The sequence below is a fragment of the Jaculus jaculus genome, chromosome 23 (genome assembly GCF_020740685.1).
Source record: "Jaculus jaculus isolate mJacJac1 chromosome 23, mJacJac1.mat.Y.cur, whole genome shotgun sequence".
Classification (NCBI taxonomy): domain Eukaryota; kingdom Metazoa; phylum Chordata; class Mammalia; order Rodentia; family Dipodidae; genus Jaculus; species Jaculus jaculus.
In genome coordinates, this window is record NC_059124.1 from 6,370,683 (window position 1) to 6,394,234 (window position 23,552).

At 51.5% G+C, this 23,552-nt stretch overlaps 1 protein-coding gene across 1 annotated transcript in view; it reads right to left on the minus strand.

Moving 5' to 3' along the window:
* Positions 1-2,743: 2,743 nt before the first annotated feature.
* The window catches only part of Cracr2a (calcium release activated channel regulator 2A), an 86,145-nt gene continuing 65,336 nt past the window's right edge, over positions 2,744-23,552 (minus strand). Inside the window, exons 13-17 of the mRNA XM_045139799.1 lie at positions 23,102-23,183; positions 22,914-23,028; positions 10,497-10,598; positions 5,989-6,065; positions 2,744-3,130 (exon numbers count right to left, since the gene is read on the minus strand). Of these exons, the coding sequence (XP_044995734.1) occupies positions 3,049-3,130; positions 5,989-6,065; positions 10,497-10,598; positions 22,914-23,028; positions 23,102-23,183 (458 nt within the window). The 3' untranslated portion in view covers positions 2,744-3,048. The remainder of the gene's footprint in view (positions 3,131-5,988; positions 6,066-10,496; positions 10,599-22,913; positions 23,029-23,101; positions 23,184-23,552) is intronic.

Sequence of the window (23,552 nt, forward strand, 5' to 3'; positions counted from 1 at the left end):
GAGGACAGAGGGGAGTGTAGGGTTGAGGAAAGGATTAAGAACAGACAGAGTGCAGGAGGGGAGAGGGACGGCCAGAGCATCACAGAAGAACAGAAAAGACCAAGGGATTCAAACGCAGCTCCTGCCAAGGCTGAGGGCAGTGGATGACCCGGAAGCACGTGGAGTTAGCAAGAGGAGCTAGGCTGTGAGGTAAATAGGACTGTCTTAGTCTGAAGCTACAGGCCCTGCTGGGGAATGGATCCTGGCGGGAATCCTGAGATTTCATAGGAATGGAGGGCATTATGGCCAAGAGCAAAACCATAGCTGAGATTGGAACTCAGCCAGTGGGCTGGGGAGGGAGATGCTCAGACGAGGCAGAGCTGGACCAGTGGGCCGGGGAGGGAGATGCTCAGACGAGGCAGAGCTGGACCAGTGGGCCGGGGAGGGAGATGCTCAGACGAGGCAGAGCTGGACCAGTGGGCCGGGGAGGGAGATGCTCAGACGAGGCAGAGCTGGACCAGTGGGCCGGGGAGAGAGATGCTCAAATAAGGTGATGCTGGAGAATGTGTCTGGTCCACAGGACGAAATTGGTTAGTAGGCTGGGCATGTTCCAATGATGAAAAACAAGCCCTGATTACCACCACCGGTGTGGTGCTGCGGGCTTCCTGTCCACTGCCTCTGAAACATCTGAACACCACACGAGGGAGACACTGAAACCTCCAGTCCAGCCTCCACAGTGAGATGAATGGGAATGCTGGGGAAATGTCAAGGGCAGCAAATGGGCTGGAGCCAGGACAAGAGACTTCTCAGGATTCTTCCAAAGCCCCCATCCGTGTCGTTTATGGTGGGCCTGGAGAGCGAGCCGGCAAGCAGGGGCCTCCCTACCTCTACCCATGCCTCTGAGGAGTCATGGGGTTTGGCACATGCCAGAAGGCATGGGCAGCATTGTCTCCCCTTCCTCTGACCCTCGGAGAGCACTTTTCCCGAATGAGGACTGTATAGCCCCCAGGAGGGCAAGCTACCGGGGAGGAAGTCCTCTGTGGCCCAGGAGACCCCAGTGGAGCTTGCTTGCTCCCACATGCCAGTCCCATCTCCATTTGGTCAGAATTAGGGGAGCTGCCCACTCTCCTCACAGCCACCCCTCCTTCTACCCGTACCCCTCCTTCACAGACACCACGCATCATTTCTAGGAGGCCCCAATGCAACCCCTCTGCCTTTACATGCGGAGCCGCCACCGTCACCCTTCCCCAAAGGGCGTTTCGTAGTTTTCTCTACTCATCAGATTGAGGTCTGGGCCACGCTCGGAGGGCAAATGTGTCTGTCATCAAAATCATGATATTCGGAACAGCAAGCAGCTCCTCTTCCTGAGAGGTGGAGGCCCGGCGCTGCCCAGTGAGATCACTAGTACATCCGGGCACTCAGGAAAGGATCTGGTTCAATACCTTCCATGGGCTCCAGTCCTGCAAGTGGTGAATCAGACAGATGCCCACAGAAAGCATGTGGGCACGTGCCTGGTGACCTGTGGGGCTCTCATTCTTTGGGAGGGGTCAGAGGAGGAGGCTACAGGAACCAGCTAGTGGCTTCCCATTGTCCATTCAGCTCTGTGGGGGCTCCCCTCTCAGTGGACCACCTCCCCTCCATGAAGCGGTGCCTGGCTCTGCAGCTGTAGACTTGGGCAGAAGTGGCGGTGGGCACTTGTAAAAGTGATCATTTCTATCCGGCCTCCCACCCACCTAGGGCAAGAATGCGCTTGCCAGTGCCCAGACCGCCAGACAGGGATGCCACGGCATGGCCAGCAATGGGGACTGGCTACTACAGGGCCTGCGTGGTCCCTTGAGGTCATGGAGCCTGGGCTGAGGCCAGCAGCCAGCCACGCATGCCCTGTTCGCTTCTCGGCTACCAGCAGAACGTCAACGTCATCAGCACGTTGAAACAGAGAGACCATGAGCCGGGCGTGGTGGCGCACGCCTTTAATCCCAGCACTCGGGAGGCAGAGGTAGGAGGATCGCCGCGAGTTCGAGGCCACCCTGAGAATACAGAGTGAATTCCAGGTCAGCCTGGGCTAGAGTGAAACCCTACTTCAAAAAAAAAAAAAGAAAGAAAGAAAAAAGAGAAAAAAATTTAAAAAGAAAAAAGAGACTATGATCTCTTGGCATAAAGAGAAAGGAAATCAAAGTCAGTAACTACGGACCTAGTGTTGAGCTTCTGCCAATTATCCAGTATGGTTTTCCGAAGACCTACTTGGAGAAATGTTCGGAAAATGGCTTATACACCGTGACAGCCACCTCAGTGAGACCCTGAGACAGTGGTCACTTGTCTTCAGCAGCAGATGGCTTTCTCCCTTGCTTTCCTTTCATAGCTCAGTCCAAGTACTAAGTCAGCCTGCTCTCTTGGCATGGCCTTGTCACCCGCTGTCCTTGCTCTGAAGCCTGGGTCGCGGGCTCTTTGTGAGTCTGTGGGCACAAACCCAGAAGACACGGTGGCTGCTGGGAGAGGCTCAGAAGTCCACACCGAGGAAGGACGGGAGCTCCGGGCAGCTGGGGGGCATCCGCTCGGGGATCTCAAGATCCATGACACATAGTCCAGAGGGCAGTTCTTCAGGCCTCAGATGAACAGGTGCCAAAGCAAGACAGGCCACCCTGGCGTCACCCAACTTGTACCATCTCGGGCCTGCAGGAAGCACCAAGCCATCTTGTGGTTGTCATAGCAACCGCAATACAGAGGCTGCTAAGGGGAAGGGAAGAGGAGAAAGGCACAAGGTGGCTTTTTTTTTTTTTTTTTTTTTTTTTTTTTTCTGGAGAGACCCATTTGCTTCTTCTCTTTAGGGAATAAAGCTGGAGGTGAAGGAAAAGAGAAGTGAGTATTTGGGTTGTAGGAGAGGAAAGGGAGGACCAGATTCCAAGCTCCTGGAAGACCATCCTTCCTGACTAAATGCTTCCTTCTGCTGGGGGGCGGGGGGGGGGTGTCGAGTCACCAACAAGGGGCCAGGTTGAGGGGGAGCTTGACCTCTTGAGCAGAATAATCCCGTGACCCTGGGTTTGGGCACAGCCAGTGGCTGAAGGTGTCCCGTCAGCCACAGCAGGACTTCTTGGAGGGGGGCGCAATCTGGACGGTGTCCACCCTTGCTGTGTCTTCCTGCTCCTTGAGGAACCTGGGGGAGGGAAGGGATGGTGATTGCGGTGGAGGAACTTTGTTTGTTTTGTCAAGGTAGGGTCTCACCGTAGCCCAGGCTGACCTGGAATTCACTATGGAGTCTCAGCGTGGCCTCGAACTCATGGTGATCCTCCCACCTCTGCCTCCCAAGTGCTGGGATTAAAGGCGTGCGCCACCACTCCTGGCTTGGAGAGGCTTCTAGGCTGGAGGCTGGAGGCCACGGATGAGCAGCCCTAACCCAAGCGTCCGTCAGTATCTAGTCTCTCCTCAGTTACGATGGACCTTTGCAGACGTCTCCACCCGAAAGCTGCCCCTGACCCTCTGGGGGTCACCAACGGCACTTTGCCTCCCTCTCTATTGCGACGCCCCCCCCCCCACATCACTTGGGGTCACATAAAGGTGGCCTTTATTTGGGGACTCTGCTGCTATCACAGTAAGTGGCGCACGCCTAAAGTCAGAAAAGAGACTCACCACTTGTTAGCTCTGCGGAGGGAAGGTGTCCAGCCGCCACAGCTCCGGGTTCAAAGCAGGAGGGGAAAGCTTAGAGGAACAGGAAGGACCTTGACCCTGCTCTACGCTCCCAGGGACCTTCACCTCGTGTGTCTCTTTTTGACACTCACAACAGCCTGTGAGTGGGCAGGGAAGGGTATGACTGATGTTCCCACACTCTCAGTGTGAGTCAGTGGCAGAGAAAGGTCTAGAACTCTAGTAAGTGTCCTATATAACCCCAAACCCTTCTAATATATAGAAGGCTTGTTCTGGATTCTTTTTTTAAATTTTTTTGGTTTATTTTTATTTATTTATTTGAGAGCGACAGACAGAGAGAGAAAGACGCAGAGAGAGAGAGAGAGAGAGAGAGAGAATGGGCATGCCAGGGCCTCCAGCCACTGCAAACGAACTCCAGACACGTGCGCCCCCTTGTGCATCTGGCTAACGTGGGTCCTGGGGAATCGAGCCTCGAACTGGGGTCCTTAGGCTTCACAGGCAAGCGCTTAACCACTAAGCCATCTCTCTGGCCCTTGTTCTGGATTCTTAATTACTCAGATTCACATGTTTTCAAACGCCCCAGTATGAGTGCTGAGCGGACAGGGATGTTATTCAGTGTTATTTAGTGTTTGTTCACTGGGTGGACGGATGGAAACCCTAGCAGAAAACAACTTCCAGTGTAGTTTTGCTGTCTTGGTTTTCGGTGTAGGCAGACTCTGTCTGTGTGAGCAGACCTTTCAGCCCTGCATGTTGCCTGGCAAACTCCTCTGCGATGGAAGCAGAACTGCTGACAGCTTTATCAAAAGCAGCTGTGACAACTCTTGACACTTGGCGAGACCGTGCCTGTTACCAGTCCCCTGTGGAAGGGGGGGCGTAGGGGGGCGGTCAGACCCCTACCTGGGATCTCAGGCACCCCTTGTGTCCGCTGTTAGCGATGACACATGAGGTCTTGTGGCCTCAGGGGGAAACTGAATAGATCCACAGCAAAAGATCAAGGGACAGGGCTGGAGGGATGGCTTAGCGGTTCAGGCACTTGCCTGCAAAGCCTAAGGACCGAGGTTCGATCCCCCAGGACCCGCGTAAGCCAGTTGCACAAGGGGGCACACACGTCCGGAGTTCATGTGCAGTGGCTGGAGGCCCTGGCGTGCCCATTCTCTCTCTCTCAAATAAATCTTAAAAATTTTTTTTTTTTAAAAGATCAAGGGACGGTGGCAGCCCCATTGAAACCGCTGCTCCGGGGGCTCCAGGCTCTGTAACTAAGGCCTCACCCGAAGGCTTTGGGAAGAGCATCCACAGGGGTCATCCCGACACAGTGGACTCCTTGGCATAGCCACGGGGAGGTTGCCAACTGTGCCATGATGAGACTTTTTGGTAGTAGGGCTGCTTTGGGGCCCCATGCTCTGAGTAAGCCCTCCGCCTTCAGTTCATTGGCTCACCAAACCTGATTCTGGTGTAAACTGCACTTTGGCTTGCTGTCTGTGTTTTCTGCGTGGTGACTAGACGTGGGTTCACGTCTCGTTGGGGTATGTGTGGGGATGGGGGGGGATAAACTTCCACAACATTGCATTACCGTGGGTTCTTCAACCCAGCCCTGCCTCTCTGTGCCCCCCCCCCACTATAGGAACCCACCGGAACCCACGCTAGCTGCCAAGTAATCCTGTAGAGTATCTGCGTTTACAAGGAACACCCGAGGCTGGATGGCTCAGTGGCCAAAGACACTTGCTTGCAAAGCCTGATGGCCCGGGTCAGAGCTCCCCAGTACCCGCATAAAGAAAGCTAAGTGTACAAACTGGCACATCCATCTGGAGTTCATCTGCAGTGGCTGGAAGCCCTGGCATATTCACATTCTTTCTGTCTCTTTCTCTCACTCTCTCTGTCTGTCTCCCCCCACCCCCGTCAGAAAAGTTTTAAAATATTTTATTTATTTGCAAGGAGAGAGAGAGAATGAGCATGCCAGGACCTCCAGCCACTGCAAACGAACTCCAAACACATGTGCCATCTTGTGCACCTGGATTACGTGGGTCCTGGGGAATCAAACCTGTGTCCTTTGGCTTTGCCAGCAAGCAGTTTAACTACTAAATCATGTCTTCAGCCCCATTTTTTTTTAATTTTAAAGAGGACTTGGGCTGAGGGCAGCCTCTATGGTTTGGAACAGGACTCTGGCAGGAGTGACACGCTGCTCCACCATTCTGTTGTCACTACCGTTTGAGAAGGCTGGCCCTCACCTCTGACCTCCTCCACGAAGGCCTGTGCTTCCGAGCCGGGGCAGGCATTAAAAGGGAGGCCTGGGTGGAGGGGAGCAGGGGATCCCACCCGGCCAAGTGCAACGGGGCTCAACGGTCTCCTTCACCCGCTCAGCGCTCCTCTTACCTGGCCAGGTGAAGGAGGGACTCTTTCGTGTTGTGACCGGAGTGAGCACTGCATTCATAGAAGATGAGACTGTTCTCCTGGAATCACAAAGCAGAGGGAATCTGTGGAGGTTTCCAGAATAGGTAGCTCTGGCTGGCTAGACAGCATGGCCCTTAGGGGAGAAATCTTAGGTCATGCCCTCGCCACATCTGCCCATCCCAGCTGGCACGGCCTATCTCCCCTTGCCCCACCTGCTTTCAGGCACGTGATTTAGCACTTGCCCATCTCACCCAGTTAGATCTCTTTTGAGCACACACCTTGCCCAGGTATGGGTGGCTTTCTCCTGCAAGCCCAGGCCGGTTGCCTGGGAAACCTGGGGCAGGTGTGCTCAGGTGTGCTGGCACGAATTTTAAAATAGATCTTCTCTAACCCACGGAGAGGTGAGGGCTCTCTCTCTCCAGAACTGCGGCAGCAATGCTCTTGGGCCTTTTTTTTTCTTTTTTCCTTAAATCCCTTTTTGTGTTTTCTTTTAACCTAAGATCCATGTTTGTTTTCGTGTGCTCTTGGACTCCACATGGCATGTCTCCCTTCTCCCCACTTTCCCTTCCCTGCCTCAGCCCTTTCCCTGTGATAGCTGAATAAACTATGGTGTTTTAAAAAATATTTTATTTTTATTTATTTATTTGACAGAGAAAGAGGGAAGGAAAGACAGAGAGAGATAATGGGCGCGCCAGGGCCCCCAACCTCTGCAAACGAACTCCATATGCGTGCGTCCCCTTGTGCATCTGGCTTTACGTGGGACCCGGAGACTCGAACCTGGGTCCTTTGGCTTTGCAGGTAAACGCCTTAACTGCTAAGCCATCCCCCCAGCCCAAGTGTGGTATTTTAAAAATCATTCCCTTGAATATGGAATTGCCAATTTGTTGGTTAGTCTGCAGAAATGAACTCAGGACTTAGGGTTCCAGGAATCACCCCAGAACCGCAGAGCTCCCCTTTACAAAAACCAGGAGGGCACTGAAGCAGCTCACCAAGGGAGGCGGGGGAGGGTGCCAGCTCACTGGCCCTTTGAACTCCTCGGGCACCCTCCTCAGTGTGGGACAAAGGGTCTCCTGGGGACCCTGACCGATGGTCACATGAGTGGGTGAGTTCCAGCAGAAGCGAAGCGACAGCCGCACGTTTCCTTGACTCTTTCTCGAAGCCCTGTGAAGAACTTGCTCGCCTGTTTCATTTTCGCACCAGCCTCCGCCGCAGACAGAAAGGCCGTGGCCGGGGACGATCCTCCCACTTCCCAGGCAGAGAAGCTGAGGCCAGAGAGGTTTCACGAATGACAGGGATCCCGGAAGCTGCTCTCAGCATCCTGGCCTTCTGCCGACCGGCCTTGTCGTGGGGCGCTCCAGGCTCATCGTCCCTCACACCAGTTAGATAGTGCCCGGCTGCCCGGCTGTCAGTGCTGGCACGCGGGAAAACTAACCCTCCCTCGTCAGATGGGCACCACGCCGCGCGCACATCAGCCTTGGCCAAGGTCCCCTGCAGTCCACGTGTCACTTCTGTCCGTAGGTTGCTTGAATCCTGGAAACAGTGGCATCATCACGGAGCTCTGGCTTGGAATGCTCTGCCCTTGAAGGCTGATATCCGTGGCCATGTGGAGCGGACCGAGTGAGGATGCTCGGAGGACTATAGCTCACGAGGGTTCGCCGTTTAGCTCTCTCCAGCCACACCAGTGGGTCCAGCAATAGCCTCCACCCTTGTCTTCCAGCTTTATCTCTCATTGTTCACTTTCTGTAAGACCCAACTGTGGGGCAGGCTGTCAGAGGAGCCCCTTCATGGGTGGAGGTGCAGGTAGAAAGATCTAGACGTGCAAGGCATGACTTCCAGCCTCAAATGCGGATCCCACGACTATGATACTTTGTGTGTTGCTTTTTGTTGTTGTTTTGATTTGATTTTTTTTGAGGTAGGGTCTCACTCTAGCCCAGGCTGACCTGGAATTCACTATGGAGTCTCAGGGCGGCCTTGAACTCACGGAGATACTCCTACCTCTGCCTCCTGAGTGCTGGGATTAAAGGCGTGCACCACCATGCTGGGCCACTATGATACTTTATTTATTTATTTATTTATTTGAGAGCGACAGACAGAGAGAAAGACAGATAGAGGGAGAGAGAGAGAATGGGCGCGCCAGTGCTTCGGGCCTCTGCAAACGAACTCCAGACGCGTGCGTCCCCTGGTGCATCTGGCTAACGTGGGACCTGGGGAACCGAGCCTCGAACCGGGGTCCTTAGGCTTCACAGGCAAGCGCTTAACCACTAAGCCATCACTCCAGCCCCACTATGATACTTTTAATGACTCACTCAACTCCTATCTCGATGGCTTTTCACCAATTGAAACAAGAAACAGGATAATAATAATTTAGGTCTACAATTCCTTAGCCAAAAACTCCTTTGATGTAGATGTGTTTTAGAATCCAGAATTTATTTTTTTTTTAATTTTAGAAAGTCAATGCATGCATATCTATCTACCCCTTACATAAGCCCCTCAACGGGCCTGGAACAACACTCTACAATCAGGTGTATTAATTCTTCAGTGAGACATTTGAATATTCATTCACAGAGATAAAGACCAGAAATAGGCTCATGTCAGTTCCGGTCAGATTTTTCTGCCAGATGGAATTGCAAAAGAAACTGTTGTTCAGAGCATTTGGACGTTAGAATCGCGGACATGTGACTGCCTGGTGGCCCTCCGCAACGACAGCAGACAGGCTTCCTCTTTGTCCTTCCCATCTGAATCTTCCTCCGCTTGTGCTTGTTTCCCAGGCTTGGAGCATTAGCCCCGCTCTGAGCAAGAGTCACTTCCTTCCCTCGGACGCACAGCCTCATGAAAACCCAGGCGAGAGAAGGAGCCATGGAGCACACCCAGGCCGGTTGCCTACTTTTCCCTTGGGCCCCGCTGGTCCCATTCACAGGCTCAAGGACCAGTGCTTTTTATTTTTACTTATTTATTTATTTATTTTGGATTTCCCAGGTAGGGTCTCACTCTATCCCAGGCTGACCTGGAATTCACTATGGAGTCTCAGGGCGGCCTCGAACTCATGGTGATCCTCCTACCTCTGCCTCCCGAGTGCTGGTATTACAGGCGTGCGCCACCATGCCCGGCCACTTTTTATTTTTTATAAACTTTTTTTTAGTAGATATGGACATATTTAGTATATAAACAACACATGTTGGTACCATCATTTCCCTCATCCCTGCCCCTTTTCTGAAGAGGCCTTCCTCATTGGGGATACGGGTCAACCCCATGGGGAATGTGGGTTGTGCATTGTGGGGGCAGCCGTCAGTTATGGGGGAGAGGCAATGTCTCTGTGCAAAATGTCCCAACTTGTGACTCTAACAATCTTTCCACCCCCCTCTGCCACAAAAGTCCCTGAGCCATGTTGGGTGCATTTTAAGTCTACTTCAGTGAGGGGCTCATAGGAGCCTCTGGATCTCTGATTTGGTAGGTGTTGAGTGTCCTCAGTGTCTGTCTCCTTCACCCCTGTGCTGATGTCAGATTCACTGAGAAAAGCAGCTCTCTTGCTCATTTTTCCCGTTCCTCTGTGGTTTCAGCTGGGGCTGCGCTGGGTCCTTTATCTCCTCAGGTCTGGGAGGTGGGAGGAGCCCGGAAATCCTGATACTTCTTTTGATGGCTGAAATCCCAGGGCCTCCCCTGAGTTAACCCTGAGCTTGGGCGGGGGCGGAGAGTGTGTGGTGGTTTGATTCAGGTGTCCCCCATAAACTTAGGTGTTGTGAATGCTAGATCCCCAGCTGCTGATGGATATTTGGGAATTAATGCCTCCTGGAGGGAGTGTATTGTTGGGGGTGGGCTTATGGGCTTTATAGCCAATTTCCCCATGTCAGTGTTGGGCACACCCTCCTGTTGCTGTGGTCCACCTTCTGTTGGCCAGGGGGTGATGCCCACCCTCTGCTCATGCCATTGTTTTCCCCTGCCATCGTGGAGCTTCCCCTTAAGCCTGTAAGCCAAAATAAATCTCTTTTTCCCAGAAGCTGCTCTTGGTTGGGTGATTTCTACCAGCAATGCGAACCGGACTGCAACGGGGGGGAGCTCCATCTTCCTAGAAAGGGTGCCCTTTAGCAGAGTGGCCCACGGGAGGGCAGCCTGCCTTGGCAGATGGTGGAGCCTTCATCCTTGGAGGTGACCAATGGAGATGTGCCTGGTGGGCTTCAAGGATCAGAGCAAGGCTTGGAAGGCGCCATCTCTTACTTGCTTAGAATCTGTAATTCTGTGCTTTAGGGAAGGGAGTTTAGGATAAGTCCCCATACCCAGGGTTTCCCCAGCCAACTCCATCTTGTGATCTCTACCTTTCTTAGGAGAGTTCTACGTGCTCAGAACCCAGACAGGCTGCGATGCCAAGGCACCCGTTTCCCTAACTGCTTCTTCCCCACGGGGTTTCCAGAACTCGCCTCCAAGGCCCCGGGCTCGTGACTGCACGTTAAGGATCCTCACCCTGTCCGGAGAAAGGCAAAATGCTGGCTTTGTACCTTGGCAAGCTGCTCCCCGAGACCCCGCGGGACTTCCCGCTCCTGCTCCTTGTCAAGTTTATTGCCCAGCAGAAGCACAGGAACGCGGTCTCCCACAGCTTCCTGCAAAACAGAACATCCCTCCGCTGAGAGAAGAAGCCTCTCTCGGGAGAAGCAGGCTCCAAACACTGGCTGGAAGCCCGCAGCCTGATGTGTGAGCCCCTCCGCTGTCTCAGACGCCCAACAGCTGAGAAGGACAGTCGCCTTGTCTGAGAGCAAGTCGCCTAGGCGCCCATTTGCTCCCACCCGGTGTCCATCTGTTCAATGACCGCTTCCCCTCTCACCCTCTATGGATCTCAGATGGAGCATGAAACCTGGCGATGTGTGCGGGGCAGGGGACAGAAGACAGTGGGTGCTGGGTGAGCAAGGACCCTTTCCTGTGGCTTACAGTGCCAGGGCGCTGCTAAGGGGCCAGGCCACGTCTAATGAACCACGGAAACAAGTCAGTGTGCCCTGCAGCTGTTCGGGCTTAGAAGAGGTATAGCTAGGGGATGGGGAGGTGGCTATAAACAGGAGTCTGGGGCTGGAGACATGGCTTAGCGGTTCAGGCACTTGCCTGCAAAGCCTGAGGAACTCGGTTTGATTCCCCAGGACCCACGTAAGCCAGATGCACAAGGGGGCACAAGTATCTGCAGTCTGTTTGCAGTGGCTGGAAGCCCTGCCATGCCTATTCTCTCTCTCTCTCTCTTCCTCTTTCCCTTTCTCAAATAAATAAATAAAAATATATGTAAACCAGGAGTCTATTTTCCCAGAACCCTAATGACTTAGCTAACGACTGAGTTTGGGCATCCAGAATCCAGGGCCAGCTAGCTTGACGAACACAGTAGGAAATTATGCGAGACCCTCCCTCGAACAAGGTGGGAAGCGAGGACTGCAGACATTGCCCGTCCTCTACCCTCACTCTGTGGCAAGGCACACCTGCACTTACAAGACGTTACGTGTGCGCGTGCGTGCACAAACAGTGCACACGAAATGACAGCTCTAAAGGCCTCCAGTTGGATCCTGAGGAATGGGTCCAAATATAGGTCATGTCACCGAGCCACTGGGTCACTGAGCACCAGAACTGGCAGACGCAGAGCTACACAGTGGGTAAATACATACAGCTCACATTTATAGTTGTTGTTTTATTTAAATTTTTTATTTATTTTATTTTATTTCAGAGAGAGACAGGGAGTGAGAAAGAATTGGCTCACCAGGGCCTCAGCCACTGCGATCAAACTCCTGGTGCTTGGCGCCACCTAGTGGGCATATGCCACCTTGCGCTTGCCTCACCTTGGTGGCATCTGGCCAACGTGGGCTCTGGAGAGTCAAACATGGGTCCTTAGGCTTCACAGGCAAGCGCCCTCACTGCTAAGCCATCTCCCCAGCCCTGTTACTTTATTTCGTAAAATAATTAGTGAGGGCCTTTTAATGCCTTTCGTTTGGTAACAAATACTTATTGTGGCTCCATGTTTTGCTGTGGTTAATAGAAGCTCGTAAGCCTACGTAACGGCTTTGCCAATGCTCTCACCGCTTGGCCTCAGCGTTCCATATAAATGGCTCAATTCCACATGATCGGAACACCTACTTTAAAGTTTAGATTCAATTACATCTGAAATTAAAGCCTGAATGTTTCCTTAAGCTGCACATTTGTTTGTCTTGCATGCAGTTCAGCAGCAAGAAGTTAAGTCTCGTTTACTAAATGAGCACACCAGGCCCAGAGAGCCACAGAACACTCCACAACAAAGTCAGTTATGAGGACCCCTTGTGCAAGGGTCCATAATTCTCTGGCCTTTCTGTCTAGATTCTTGAAACAATTTTTTAAAAATACTATTTTAAAGAAAGCGAGTAAGTGATGAGAGACAGTGACAGAGAGAAAAAGAGAATTGTTGTGCCAGGGCCTCAGCCACTGCAATTGCACTTTGGATGCCTGCGCCACCTAGTGGGCATGTGCAACCCTGAGCTTGCCTCACCTTTGTGCGTCTGGCTTATGTGGGATCTGGAGAGTCGAACACAGGTCCTTAGGCTTCACAGGCAAGCGCCTTAACCGCTAAGCCATCTCTCCAGCCCTCTGTCTAGATTCTTAATCCTACTGAATGGTCTGCTACTTAGTGTCTTACTAAACAGGACTCTGAACACAATACCCACTGGGAAGAGAGTAATTATTGCCCACAGCGACGACTCCTGTCATCTGACCTGTCAAGAGCAGCTAAATCACAGATGTCGCTGATGCGCTAGGTAAATCTTACAATTGTGTCCCTGTGAGAAAGCTAGTCATGGGCCTATAGAGACTGTTAAGGTTCCCCATCGAAGCCAAGTGTTGGTTAATGACAGTGTCCCCATTCTGTGGGACCACAGCGTGCCTCCAAATACACATGCAAACAGTTGCTGCAGATTAGGAAGAAAAGAGAGGATTCAGGGAACTGGGCCAAGAGACTTGCTGTTTAGAGCCCACGAGAAAGATACGTGTGTAGTTTATGCGTGAGGAACGAGTAAATTTTTCTGAGGTTTCTTGACGCAGGATGGGCCTGAGACCTGAAAGCTCAGGGGTGGATTCTAACCCTGGTTTTACTATTCCATAGAGCAGACAGTGGCTGTGGCTTCCTTCCTTAGCAAAGGAATGGTGACGAAGTACAATGAATGAATGAATGAATGATGAATGAATGAATGGAGAGGGTGGGGTGGGGCCTGAGCAGAAGCCTGACGTCGGGGTCCTGTGTAGTGCAAACACCACCCCTGCTCTGGGGTGGAGTGGGGGGAGGAGAAGAGGGCAGTTTTTCTTCTTAAAGCAATTCCTAGATGTAAAAGGCAAAGAAGGAACAGAAAGCAAGCCGAGCAGCCTGCCAGAGCTGCAGTTTCTGTCCCCCCCACAATTTTTCTCCTCCTTTCTTATGCCACCACTCTGGACCAACTCATTTTCCCTTGGTGGACCCCTGCCTGACCCTGATAGAGAGAATGAGGCGGGTCTTCGCAGTAAATGGGAATGCTCACAAGGCCAGAGAGTGTGTGCCAACGGTGGCAAGCAGTGTGTCGTCCCTGGCGCGGTCATGGGGGGTCAGGGCTTGGTATGGCTGTCTCACGGTACTCCCTAACCCTCGCCGCAACCCCCTCCCCCAGGGCTTGCCTTTCTTGTTCATAATTAGGTTTCAGCCTTGCCTGTCTATAGCTCTGGGCACAAGCAGGTACATCAGTATCCATTAGATGATGCAAAACTTTCCAGTCTGTCAGTGCCGGAACCCAGGTCCTTAAGCATACTAGGCAAATTCTCTACCACTCCCAAGCCTGATAGATACGTCCTTTAGAAAGTTCAAAGTGAATCTTGTTTTAGCCTTGACTTTGGTGAACAAACCTGTGCTGTCTACATTTTTCTAGACGTTGGTCAAATGCTGTATGTGCCACAGACCACGCCAAGAGCTTACCATCTTTCTTCTGACCTGCTCAGCTCCTTGGCCAACACACAATCTCTCCTTAGGAGACTGGGCACTGTCCCCTCTCTGTTGGTGACTCCTCAAATGGCTCCTTTCTCTCTCTCTCTCTCGAGTCTCTGATTTCTAAATCAGACTTTCAGGATGTATTTCTGTTTCAGAACTTTCAGACGCAGAAAGAAGGCCCTCTCTAATGCTGGCTGCCTTTCTCTGAACTCGCGATTATTAGAAGACAGATGTGTTGAGATTCAAGATCACTCATCTCTGACTTTAGAGAACAGGAGCTGTCAACCCAGAGCAGAAGACTGGCGTTCAGCTCACGGCGCGCAGCTGCTGGGTTGAGCCTGCAGGAGTGTGTGTGAGTGTGTGTGTGTGTGTGTGTGTGTGTGTGATCTATTTGCTGGGAGGCAGGAAAAAGCACTTAGATGGAAGAGTGCCGCTATTTCTCTGGAGCCAGAAAACAACAACAACAAAAATCTCAGCACATTAAGGCATACTGACTGTTATGCTAAGAAAAAAAAAAATGACTGCAAAATTATATCTTGGGGGTTTCCATATTTATCCACTCCCCTGGACTATGAGTCAAAACAAGATTTATTTGTGTAACTCGTTTTAGACTGCCAACACTTCACGCTCAACTTGGAATGTGGAGGGGAAAAAAGAAAAAAAAATCAAACTGCTATTTTTTGCTCCATGCTGTGTGCCTTGTCACCAAGACCAGAGATCACAGAATGAGGCTTGAGCTCGCGGCCCGGCACAGAGAGGGGAGTGGGCCGGAACCACTGGCTAAAGCCTGCTCTGTGTTGAGATGGAAAAACCTGAGCAGATATGAGCACCCGGGCTCTGGTAGCAGGGCATGGCATGGGCCCCGTGACCGGAGCAAAGCCCAGTCCCTTGGCAGAGCCTTGGGTCCCCCGACCTGGCCCTTCTACAGACAAGCCGTGGGCTCACTTCCTCTCTCACGCACAAACCATGCTTGCATTAAATCATGCTCCAAGGCATTTGCCTTGCTAACCCACAGCCACATTCTACTACCTTGACACATAGGTCTCACAATATGGTGCTATCAAAGTGAGAAAAGAAAAGACTTAAATGTGGGCTGGAGAGGTGGTCTCCTGGTTAAGACATTTGCCTGCAAAGCCTAAGGACCCGGTTTCGATTCCCCGCTCCCCACGGAAAGCCAGCCGCACAAGATGACACATGCGTCTGGAATTTGTTTGCAGTGGCTAAGAGGCCCTGGAGCCCCCACTCTTTCTTTCTCTCTGCCTCTTTATCTCTCATAAATAAATATCTTTTAAGAAGTCTAAATGAGAGACCCAGTACCCAGGGCAGCAGACACCACGGGTTAATAGTCTGAACTTGGGTAAATGCCAAAACACACAGGTTGTAAGCTATTCTGCTTCCTCGGCTGAATGCAGGCCCCAGTCTGAAGATGTCTAGTTGGCCTGTGGACTTAAATGTGCTCTTGAATTTTTAAATTTTTTAAATATTTTATTTATTTACTTGAGAGAGAGAGAGAGAGAGACAGATAGAGAGAGAAAATGGGCATGCCAGGGTCTTCATCCACTGCAAAAAAACTCCAGATACATGTGCCACCTTGTGCAGCTGGCTTACATGGGTCCTGAGGAATCAAACCTGGGTCCTTTGGCTTTGCAGGCAAGGGCCTTAATCACTAAACCGTCTCTCCAGCTCCTTACAAGTTCTCTCTAAGCTCAACTACTTTCCTCTCCAAATTGGGATGGTTGGAGCAGTTCTGCCAATGGAGATGAGAGGGCACAGGAGTGGACTGAGAATGCAGAGCTGGTGGGAAAAGACTCAGGGTTTTGACTTCCTATAAGGTTCACAGGAAAGTCAGCACGGGCTGTGGCCAGGCCCAGCTCTTGTGCCCAAGGCCTGCAGGGAAGGGAAGGCTGCTTAAAGGGAGGATGGGGCGGGGGGAGGCAGAGCAGGGAAGTTGCTGTGATACGGATGAGCTGAGCTGGTCTCTGTTCTCGGCGTGACTGTGTTAAGAAGTGGGTGGACCTAGTGGGGAGGTCGCTTAGGTCATTAGGGGTACCTCTCTTGTAGTTCTCATTAGGGGTACCTCTCTTGTAGTTCTCATTAGGGGTACCTCTCTTGTAGTTCTCATGGTCTCTGGTTAGCTCTTTTTTTTTTAATTTTTTGTTCATTTTTATTTATTTATTTGAGAGTGACAGAGAGAGAAAGAGGCAGAGAGAGAGAGAGAGAATGGGCGCACCAGGGCCTCCAGCCACTGCAAACGAACTCCAGACGCGTGCGCCCCCTTGTGCGTCTGGCTAACGTGGGTCCTGGAGAATTGTTATGAGCATGTAAGGACCAGCATATGGTCCAGGGACAGTTTAGATAAATAAGTTTTTTTTCTTTGTGTGTGAGAGTAAAAATGCAAAGTCAAACTTTGTAAGCAAAAACTAAGAGTAAGCTGAGTACAATGACATAGTAAGAGATTAGCAGAAGGTGTGTGTGGAACCCTAGATAAGTAGTGGAAAATACAAAAACCCCAGCTGCTCAGCAGCCGTTGTCCCAGTCCTCCCGACACTATGACTGACTGAACGGCTGCTCAGCAGTCCGGACTGAGACCTCCGCGAGACGCATCACGATCCGAATTCATCTGCCCGACACGCTGTCCGAACGACCGAGACTCGCCTTGAAACACCGCGAACCGAGAGAAAAGTCGGAGCACGGACCCGCGCCACCAGGTTGTAAAGCGTCAGAAATCTCGCAGACCGAGTCTCGCGGTGCGACCGAGTCTCGCGATACTGCGTCCCAAGTCTCGCGATATCAGGTTGTATACATGTTAGACTCGTTAGAAATATTCTTGTGTTAGTAGTGATGAATATAGTTTGGTTATATATTATATTAGCTATAATATTAGTTGTGATAGTTTGGACTTGCTTGTGTGTGACTTTCATCCCAGTAAACTCCTTTGCGAGTACACCAGTGTCTCCGTATCATTGACCTTCATGGGCGGAATCCTCTCAACCAATCATCTTTGAGAGTGCTCGCGACAAGAAGCAAGCCTCGAACCGCGGTCCTTAGGCCTCACAGGCAAGTGCTTAACCACTAAGCCATCTCTCCAGCCCTCTGGTTAGCTCTTATGTGAATGCTGTCGTAAACGGAGCAAGCCTGGCTCCTCCTCCTCTCTGTATCTTCCTTTTTGGTGATACGATCTCTCTCTCTCTCTCTCTCTCTCTCACACACACACACACACTGCCATGATGAGCTTTGACATGATGTGATACAGTCAATGGGGCCCATGCCAGTGCAAGCGTCATACCCTTGATCCCCCCCTAAACTGTGAGCTAAGTCAACCTCTGTTGTTTTTTTGTTTTTGTTTTTAAGTTATTTATTAGAGATGGAGACAGGGATAGAGGGAGAGTGGAAATGGGCACACCAGAGCTTCTCGCCCACTGTAAATGAACTCCAGACACATGCGCCACCATGTGCCTCTGGCTTCCGTGGGACCCAGAGAACCAAACCTGGGTCCTTAGGCTTCGCAGGCATGCGCCTTAGCCGCTAAGCCATCTCTCCAGCCCAACCTCTGCTTTTCCATATAACGTCTCTGAGGTATTTTGTCATGGTAGGAAAATAGACTAACCCTCTTACATGAAAGGCTTCTGGATGCCTGCAGGATGGAAGAACTCTGAACGTTCTTCCCATTCCCCCCCAACCCAGTCCCCACAACCAGTGGCTCCATGCCACATGGCGCAGAATTTGGGAGACTGACAGAGGAGTCTTTCAGGGGCCTTGATTTCCCCTCCCACTGAACGCTCAACCAAAATGTCAGGGCCAGGAAGTGGCTAAGTTGGGGTGATAAGATCTTCCTTTTCAGGGACCTGCACAGCTTCCCCAGGCAACTGCTCCCTTCCCACGCTACCTTGTCCTTCCCATGTGTGGCCCTTTACGGCCTCTTTGCTTGGGCTGCTCCTCAGGTGGAGGGAGGAAGGGGGACCTGACAGGGAACAGCTGGCCACCATTCAGTTCATAACAAGGCTTCAGCACCCCGAAGACAGTTATTACAGCTCCCCCTCCCCCTCCTTCTCCGGGGTGAGGGGGTTGGCAAAGTGCTCTGAGCTCTTTGAAAGAATAAGGTTCTCCACAAATATAAAGTACTTATTATTTTCAGTTCCCCTCAGATCAAATTAGATGTCAAGTTTTAATCTATCACCTGACATCTCTGATTGCTGGTTGCCAAGGCAGAATGACTTAGCTTTTGAAGAACCGGGAGAATAATTGCATTTATGATACTTCTGCTCCACACCTCAACACAGTCAACCATTCGGAACAGCCTCCTACACTCGCTCCGGAAACCCCGTGCCACCGAGTCCTCAAAAGTGTCCAGTGAGTGCTGGGCATGTGACCCACGTCCAGCGAATTCTTGGTGTGGGGTTGCAGGCGTCTTTGGACATGACTCAGAGACTTGCTACCGTGCACAGTTCCCGGGAGAGCAAAGACTGGCTTTCCATGCCAACTTGTTGGAAACGGGAAAGCTCGGTTCCCATTTCGGGTCTGTGGAGTCAAGTCTCCCAGGAGGCTCCCAGGGGGAGACTGAGGAGTGCTTGCTGGGGCAGACAACCACAGCCACCTGAGCAGCTGCTGCATTATTGTCTAATTTCCAAGCTCTGGATCATTCCATGAGGAGGGAAGGCCTTGCCGTCAGTGCTGTTCTAGAACTCCGCAGCTGGTTCTCATGGTCATCTAGGCCCAGAGTCATCCTTTACAAGTCTATCACCTGCCAAGCATGTTTAAAAAAGTAAAAGTCGGGGCTGGAGAGATGGCTGAGTGGTTAAGGTGCTTGCCTACAAAGCCTAAGGACCCAGGTTCGATTCCCCAGCACCCAAGTAAGCCAGATGCAGCGTGGCGCGTAAGTTTGGAATTCCTTTGCAGTGCTAAGAAGCCCTGGTGTGCCCATTCTCTCTCTCTCTCCCCACCTGACAATAAATAAATAAATAAATAAAATGAAATAAAAAATAATTTAAAACTTTTATTTTTTATTTATTTATTTATTTATTTACTTGAGAAAGAGAGAGAGAGAGAGAGAGAGAGAGGGAGGGAGAGAATGGGCATGCCCGGGCCTCTAGCCACTGCAAACAAACTCCAGATGCATGCACCCCCTGTGCATCTGGCTTATGTTGGCATTGTAGAAACAAACCTTGGTCCTTCAGCTTTGCAGACAAGTGCCTTGACAGCTAAGCCATCTCTTCCATCCCCAAATAAAGGATACCTTAAAAGAAAAAGCTCAAACTACAAATTATCTGCACTTAGATTATTCCAACTTGGTCATATATTGATATTTTTTTTAATATTTATTTATTTATTTGAGAGTGACAGACACAGAGAGAAAGACAGATAGAGGGAGAGAGAGAGATTGGGCGCGCCAGGGCTTCCAGCCTCTGCAAACGAACTCCAGACGCGTGCGCCCCCTTGTGCATCTGGCTAACGTGGGACCTGGGGAACCGAGCCTCGAACCGGGGTCCTTAGGCTTCACAGGCAAGCGCTTAACCGCTAAGCCATCTCTCCAGCCCATATATTGATATTTATAGGCGCAGTCTGGTATACAAGTGCATTGGTGCTCCAAGGCTTCCATGGGTACTTCAACAGGCTCCTGTTTGTGGTGCTGAGAAACCCCTTCCTCCTGGGAGCACTGAATTCACATTCCAGTCTGTCGGACATAGGCAGGGCCCTGGGTTAATGCAAACATAAACTGACAAAAAGCTCCAGGCTAGGGAGAGGAGAGGTCTCAGCAGCCTGGACCACTGCTGGGAATATCTGGATGGGCAGGGGAGCTCCTCCCTCCATCCTCAGGGGTTGCAGTGAGCCTGGACCCCCCAGACAAAATCTTGGACCCTGAGATCAGCAGGAAGTAAGGCCACTCCCTCTCCAAGCACGGGATACCTGGGCTGGAGGGATGGCTTAGTGGTGAAGGTGTTTGCCTGCAAAGCCAAAGGACCCAGGTTCGATTCCTCAGGACCCACGTTAGCCAGATGCACAACGGGGTGCATGCAGTGTTTGCAGTGGCTGGAAGCGCTTGTATGCTCATTCTCCCTCCCTCTCTCTCTTCCTCTCCCCCCATTTTTCTGTCAAATAAATAAAAATAAAATACTTTTAAAAAAAGACCTAGGCTTTGCCTACAACCCTGTGGCCTTTGGCCAGTTGCCTAGGAAACTCCATATCAGCCAGCAGCCTTCATACAGCCCTGCGACCCTCTGCAGATCACCTGACTCTCTCCCTATGTGCTGGAGTGAACGTTCCTAGGCACAAGCTAGCAACCTTTAAACCCACCGATCCCCTTAGGATCCTTGTCTCGCCTACAACTGCTTATAAACCCATGTCCCTGACAATAAACCGAGAGCTGCTCATGGAAACTGTCTCGGGAAAGTCTTTACTTTCACGCGCTCACCATCCCAGTTGCCTGGGTGCCTTTAGGGGGGACTGCGGCCGGCCCTGGAGGGAGACCCAGGAACCCGCACCAGTCAGCCATGACATCTTCTAAGATCACTTTTTCTTTTTAAACTTTATTTTTATTTATTTGAGAGCAACAGACAGAGAGAGGAAGAGGCAAAGAGAGAAAGAGAGAGAGAGAATGGGCGCGCCAGGGCTTTCAGCCACTGCAAATGAACTCCAGACGCGTGCGCCCCCTTGTGCATCTGGCTAACGTGGGTCCTGGGGAGTCGAGCCTTGAACCGGGGTCCTTAGGCTTCACAAACAAGCGCTTAACCGCTAAGCCATCTCTCCAGCCCCTTCTAAGATCACTTTTAACGGCCAGTCTTAACAAGTGCACGAACAAGCGAAGCTGCTGCTGGAGGAGGGGTTGGGATGCCCCTACATGACGATTTTGTGCCAGCAAAAAGCAGCTGGTCCACGCCATCTCTGTCCAGTCCTACGAGACCCTAGACATTTGGATTGCAGCTGCCTGGCTCATATCACACTTCAGATGTTGTGTGTGGGGGGCGGGGGGGAACAATTAAATGTTCATGGCTAGGCACAGAATGGGTGGTCTTAGAGAAGTTGTGGCCTCATTTTTTTTTTTCACCTCAGAATGAGGCAGTGATACCAGGTTATTCTACACGGACAATTCTCCAATGGAAGCCTTTTGTTTAACAGAACTGTATGTAGACCTACAATATATAGAACTGACAGAAGCCGAGTGGGTACGAATGAGCCGGGCACGTAGAGCCAAGATCTGGAGCCACTTAGCCTTTCTCTGGCCTGTCGCTCTTTCTGGAGAATGTCAGCTTGATTCCGAGACCCCAAGGACAACGATCTACCAACTACTGGATTAGATGATCCCTAATGTTTATCTTGGAGCTGCCAACAATAAAGCAGGAAGAGGAAGAGAAGAGAAAGAAGGAGGAGGGGAAAAGAAGAAGAAAAACCATAATTTTTTAAAAATTTTTTCAATATGTCATGTATGACCTTACAGCCAAACAGTCTTTCCTGTCAACCATTTACTGATCTCATTAGCTTGGTGAATAGACCGTCCATGACATTTCAAAACTTGCAATTTAATTTTTTTATGTTAGAGAGAGCGGAGGGGGGGGAGAGAGAATTGGTGGGCCAGTGCCTGAGCCACTGAAATCAAACTCCAGACACTTGCGCCACCTAGCGGGCATGTGCGACCTTGCACTTGCCTCACCTGTGTACATCTGGTATGCCTGGTCTGAGAGGTGAACATGAGTCCTTAGGCTTCACAAGCAAGCTCCTTAACCACGAAGCTATCTATCCAGCCTAAAACGTGTGATTTAAATATATATATATATGTAATTTATTTTTAGACAGAGAGAACAGGCATGCCAGGGTCTTCAGCTCTTCAGCTACTACAAACGGACTCCAGACGCGTGCGCCCCCTTGTGCACATGTGCACCATTGCATGCTTGTGTCACTGTGCGTCTGGCTTACAGGGGACCTGGAGATTCGAACATGAGTTCTTTAGGCTTTGCAGGCAAGTGCCTTGACCACTAAGCCATCTCTCCAGCCCTCAACTTGTGGTTTTTAAAAAATTCGTGTTCTAGGCACAGTGATTTTGATAAATGGTTTGTATCTTAAGCAACTTTCTCAGACGCCCTGGGATCTGTCTTGCATTCTGTTCCTTCATTTTCTCGGTAATGAGGAATGAAACTCAGCAGCAAACAGAGCGTGGGGTCCAGGCAGCGACGCCACCGGGGGAGTCAGGGTGTCAGGCCAGAGCCAAGGAAGAAACCAACCAGAGAGTGGCCATTCGTTCACCCAATGCCTGTTACACACCACTGACATGGGACCCCGCGCCAAGCACCTGGGTTACAAGGACAAGGATTTGGATCGGGTTTTCAGGAGGCATGGGGATGACAGGAGGCATGGATGAGTAAGCATGTCATTTGCAACACGGTAAGCCAGAGGCACAAAGGTGACGCAAGCGTGCAAGGTGGCACGCGTGCACTAGGTGGCACTCACGCCTGGGGTTCGATTCAGGGGCTGAGGCCCTGGTGTGCCAATTCTCTCTCTCCTTGTACAAAAAAAAAAAAAGATCTGGAAAACTTATCTGTTGGCAAGGGCGGGGGTGCAAATCTGCAGGACCTGGATGCTGAGACAGAGGTCAAGCTTATAAAGCCACAGTCTTGCCCTTTGGGCTTCGTTTAACCTGAAATACTACCTAAAGATGCCCACGTCCAATTAGTATCATCACATGAAGCTTCTATGGCCCACAGTTCCAACGTGAGCTTTGGCAGGGACACGCAGACCAAGGCAGGAGTGTGACCTGAAGTTCTCACGTCCCCTGTCCCCATGAAGGCAGGCACCATCTCTGCCCCGCCCACTTCTGAGCCCCAGTACATAACCCGGTGTGGCAACCTGAATGAACGGGTAACCAGTGCCCGGTAGGTAGGTGAGCTCAGGATGAGGCCGGGAACCAGCCAGGAGGAAAGGCAGGGAGGCAAGGGGAGCCTGTGTAAGTCTGGGGGCTCCCGGGAGGGTGGCTGCTCACCTCCACGCTGCTCAGCCACTGCCGGATTGACAGGAAAGACTGTTTGGCTGTAAGGTCGTACATGACGACCACACCGTCGGCCTTCCTGAAGAACTGCTGGGTGACACAGCGGTACCTGGGTGGGGGAAGCCGCCATCAGGTTGCAGGTCTTCCCGCAGAAGCCCCGGCCTGAGGGGGCAGCTCCTCACCTCTCCTGTCCAGCTGTGTCCCACAGCTGCAAGGCCACCCGGGAGCCATCCACGGTGATGGTCTTCACGCGGTAATCGATGCCTGCAAGGGGAATGGGCCTATGAGGGTGGCCCCCAGTCACAGGGGCCTTAAGTTCCAAGTTAGGAACTGACGCACCCGCGTCTGGCTTGGTGGCGTTCCCTGTTGCACAGCAACTGGGAGACGGTGTGGGGAAACGGACCAAGACAGGGAGGCCAAGAGACCTGAGTTCTGGTCCCACGTGAGACCGTAGGAGCATGAGAACCTCACGGAACATCTCTCAGCTTCACACTGCCTCCTCGATGCACTGTATGTAGTCCACGCCTCTTCCAAGGCAGAGCATGTAACCTGTCAGTCACATGTGCACACGCAACATGCCATGATTCAGGACTTTACTTCTTCACCAAGGAGGAGGAATGACTTTCTCCAAAT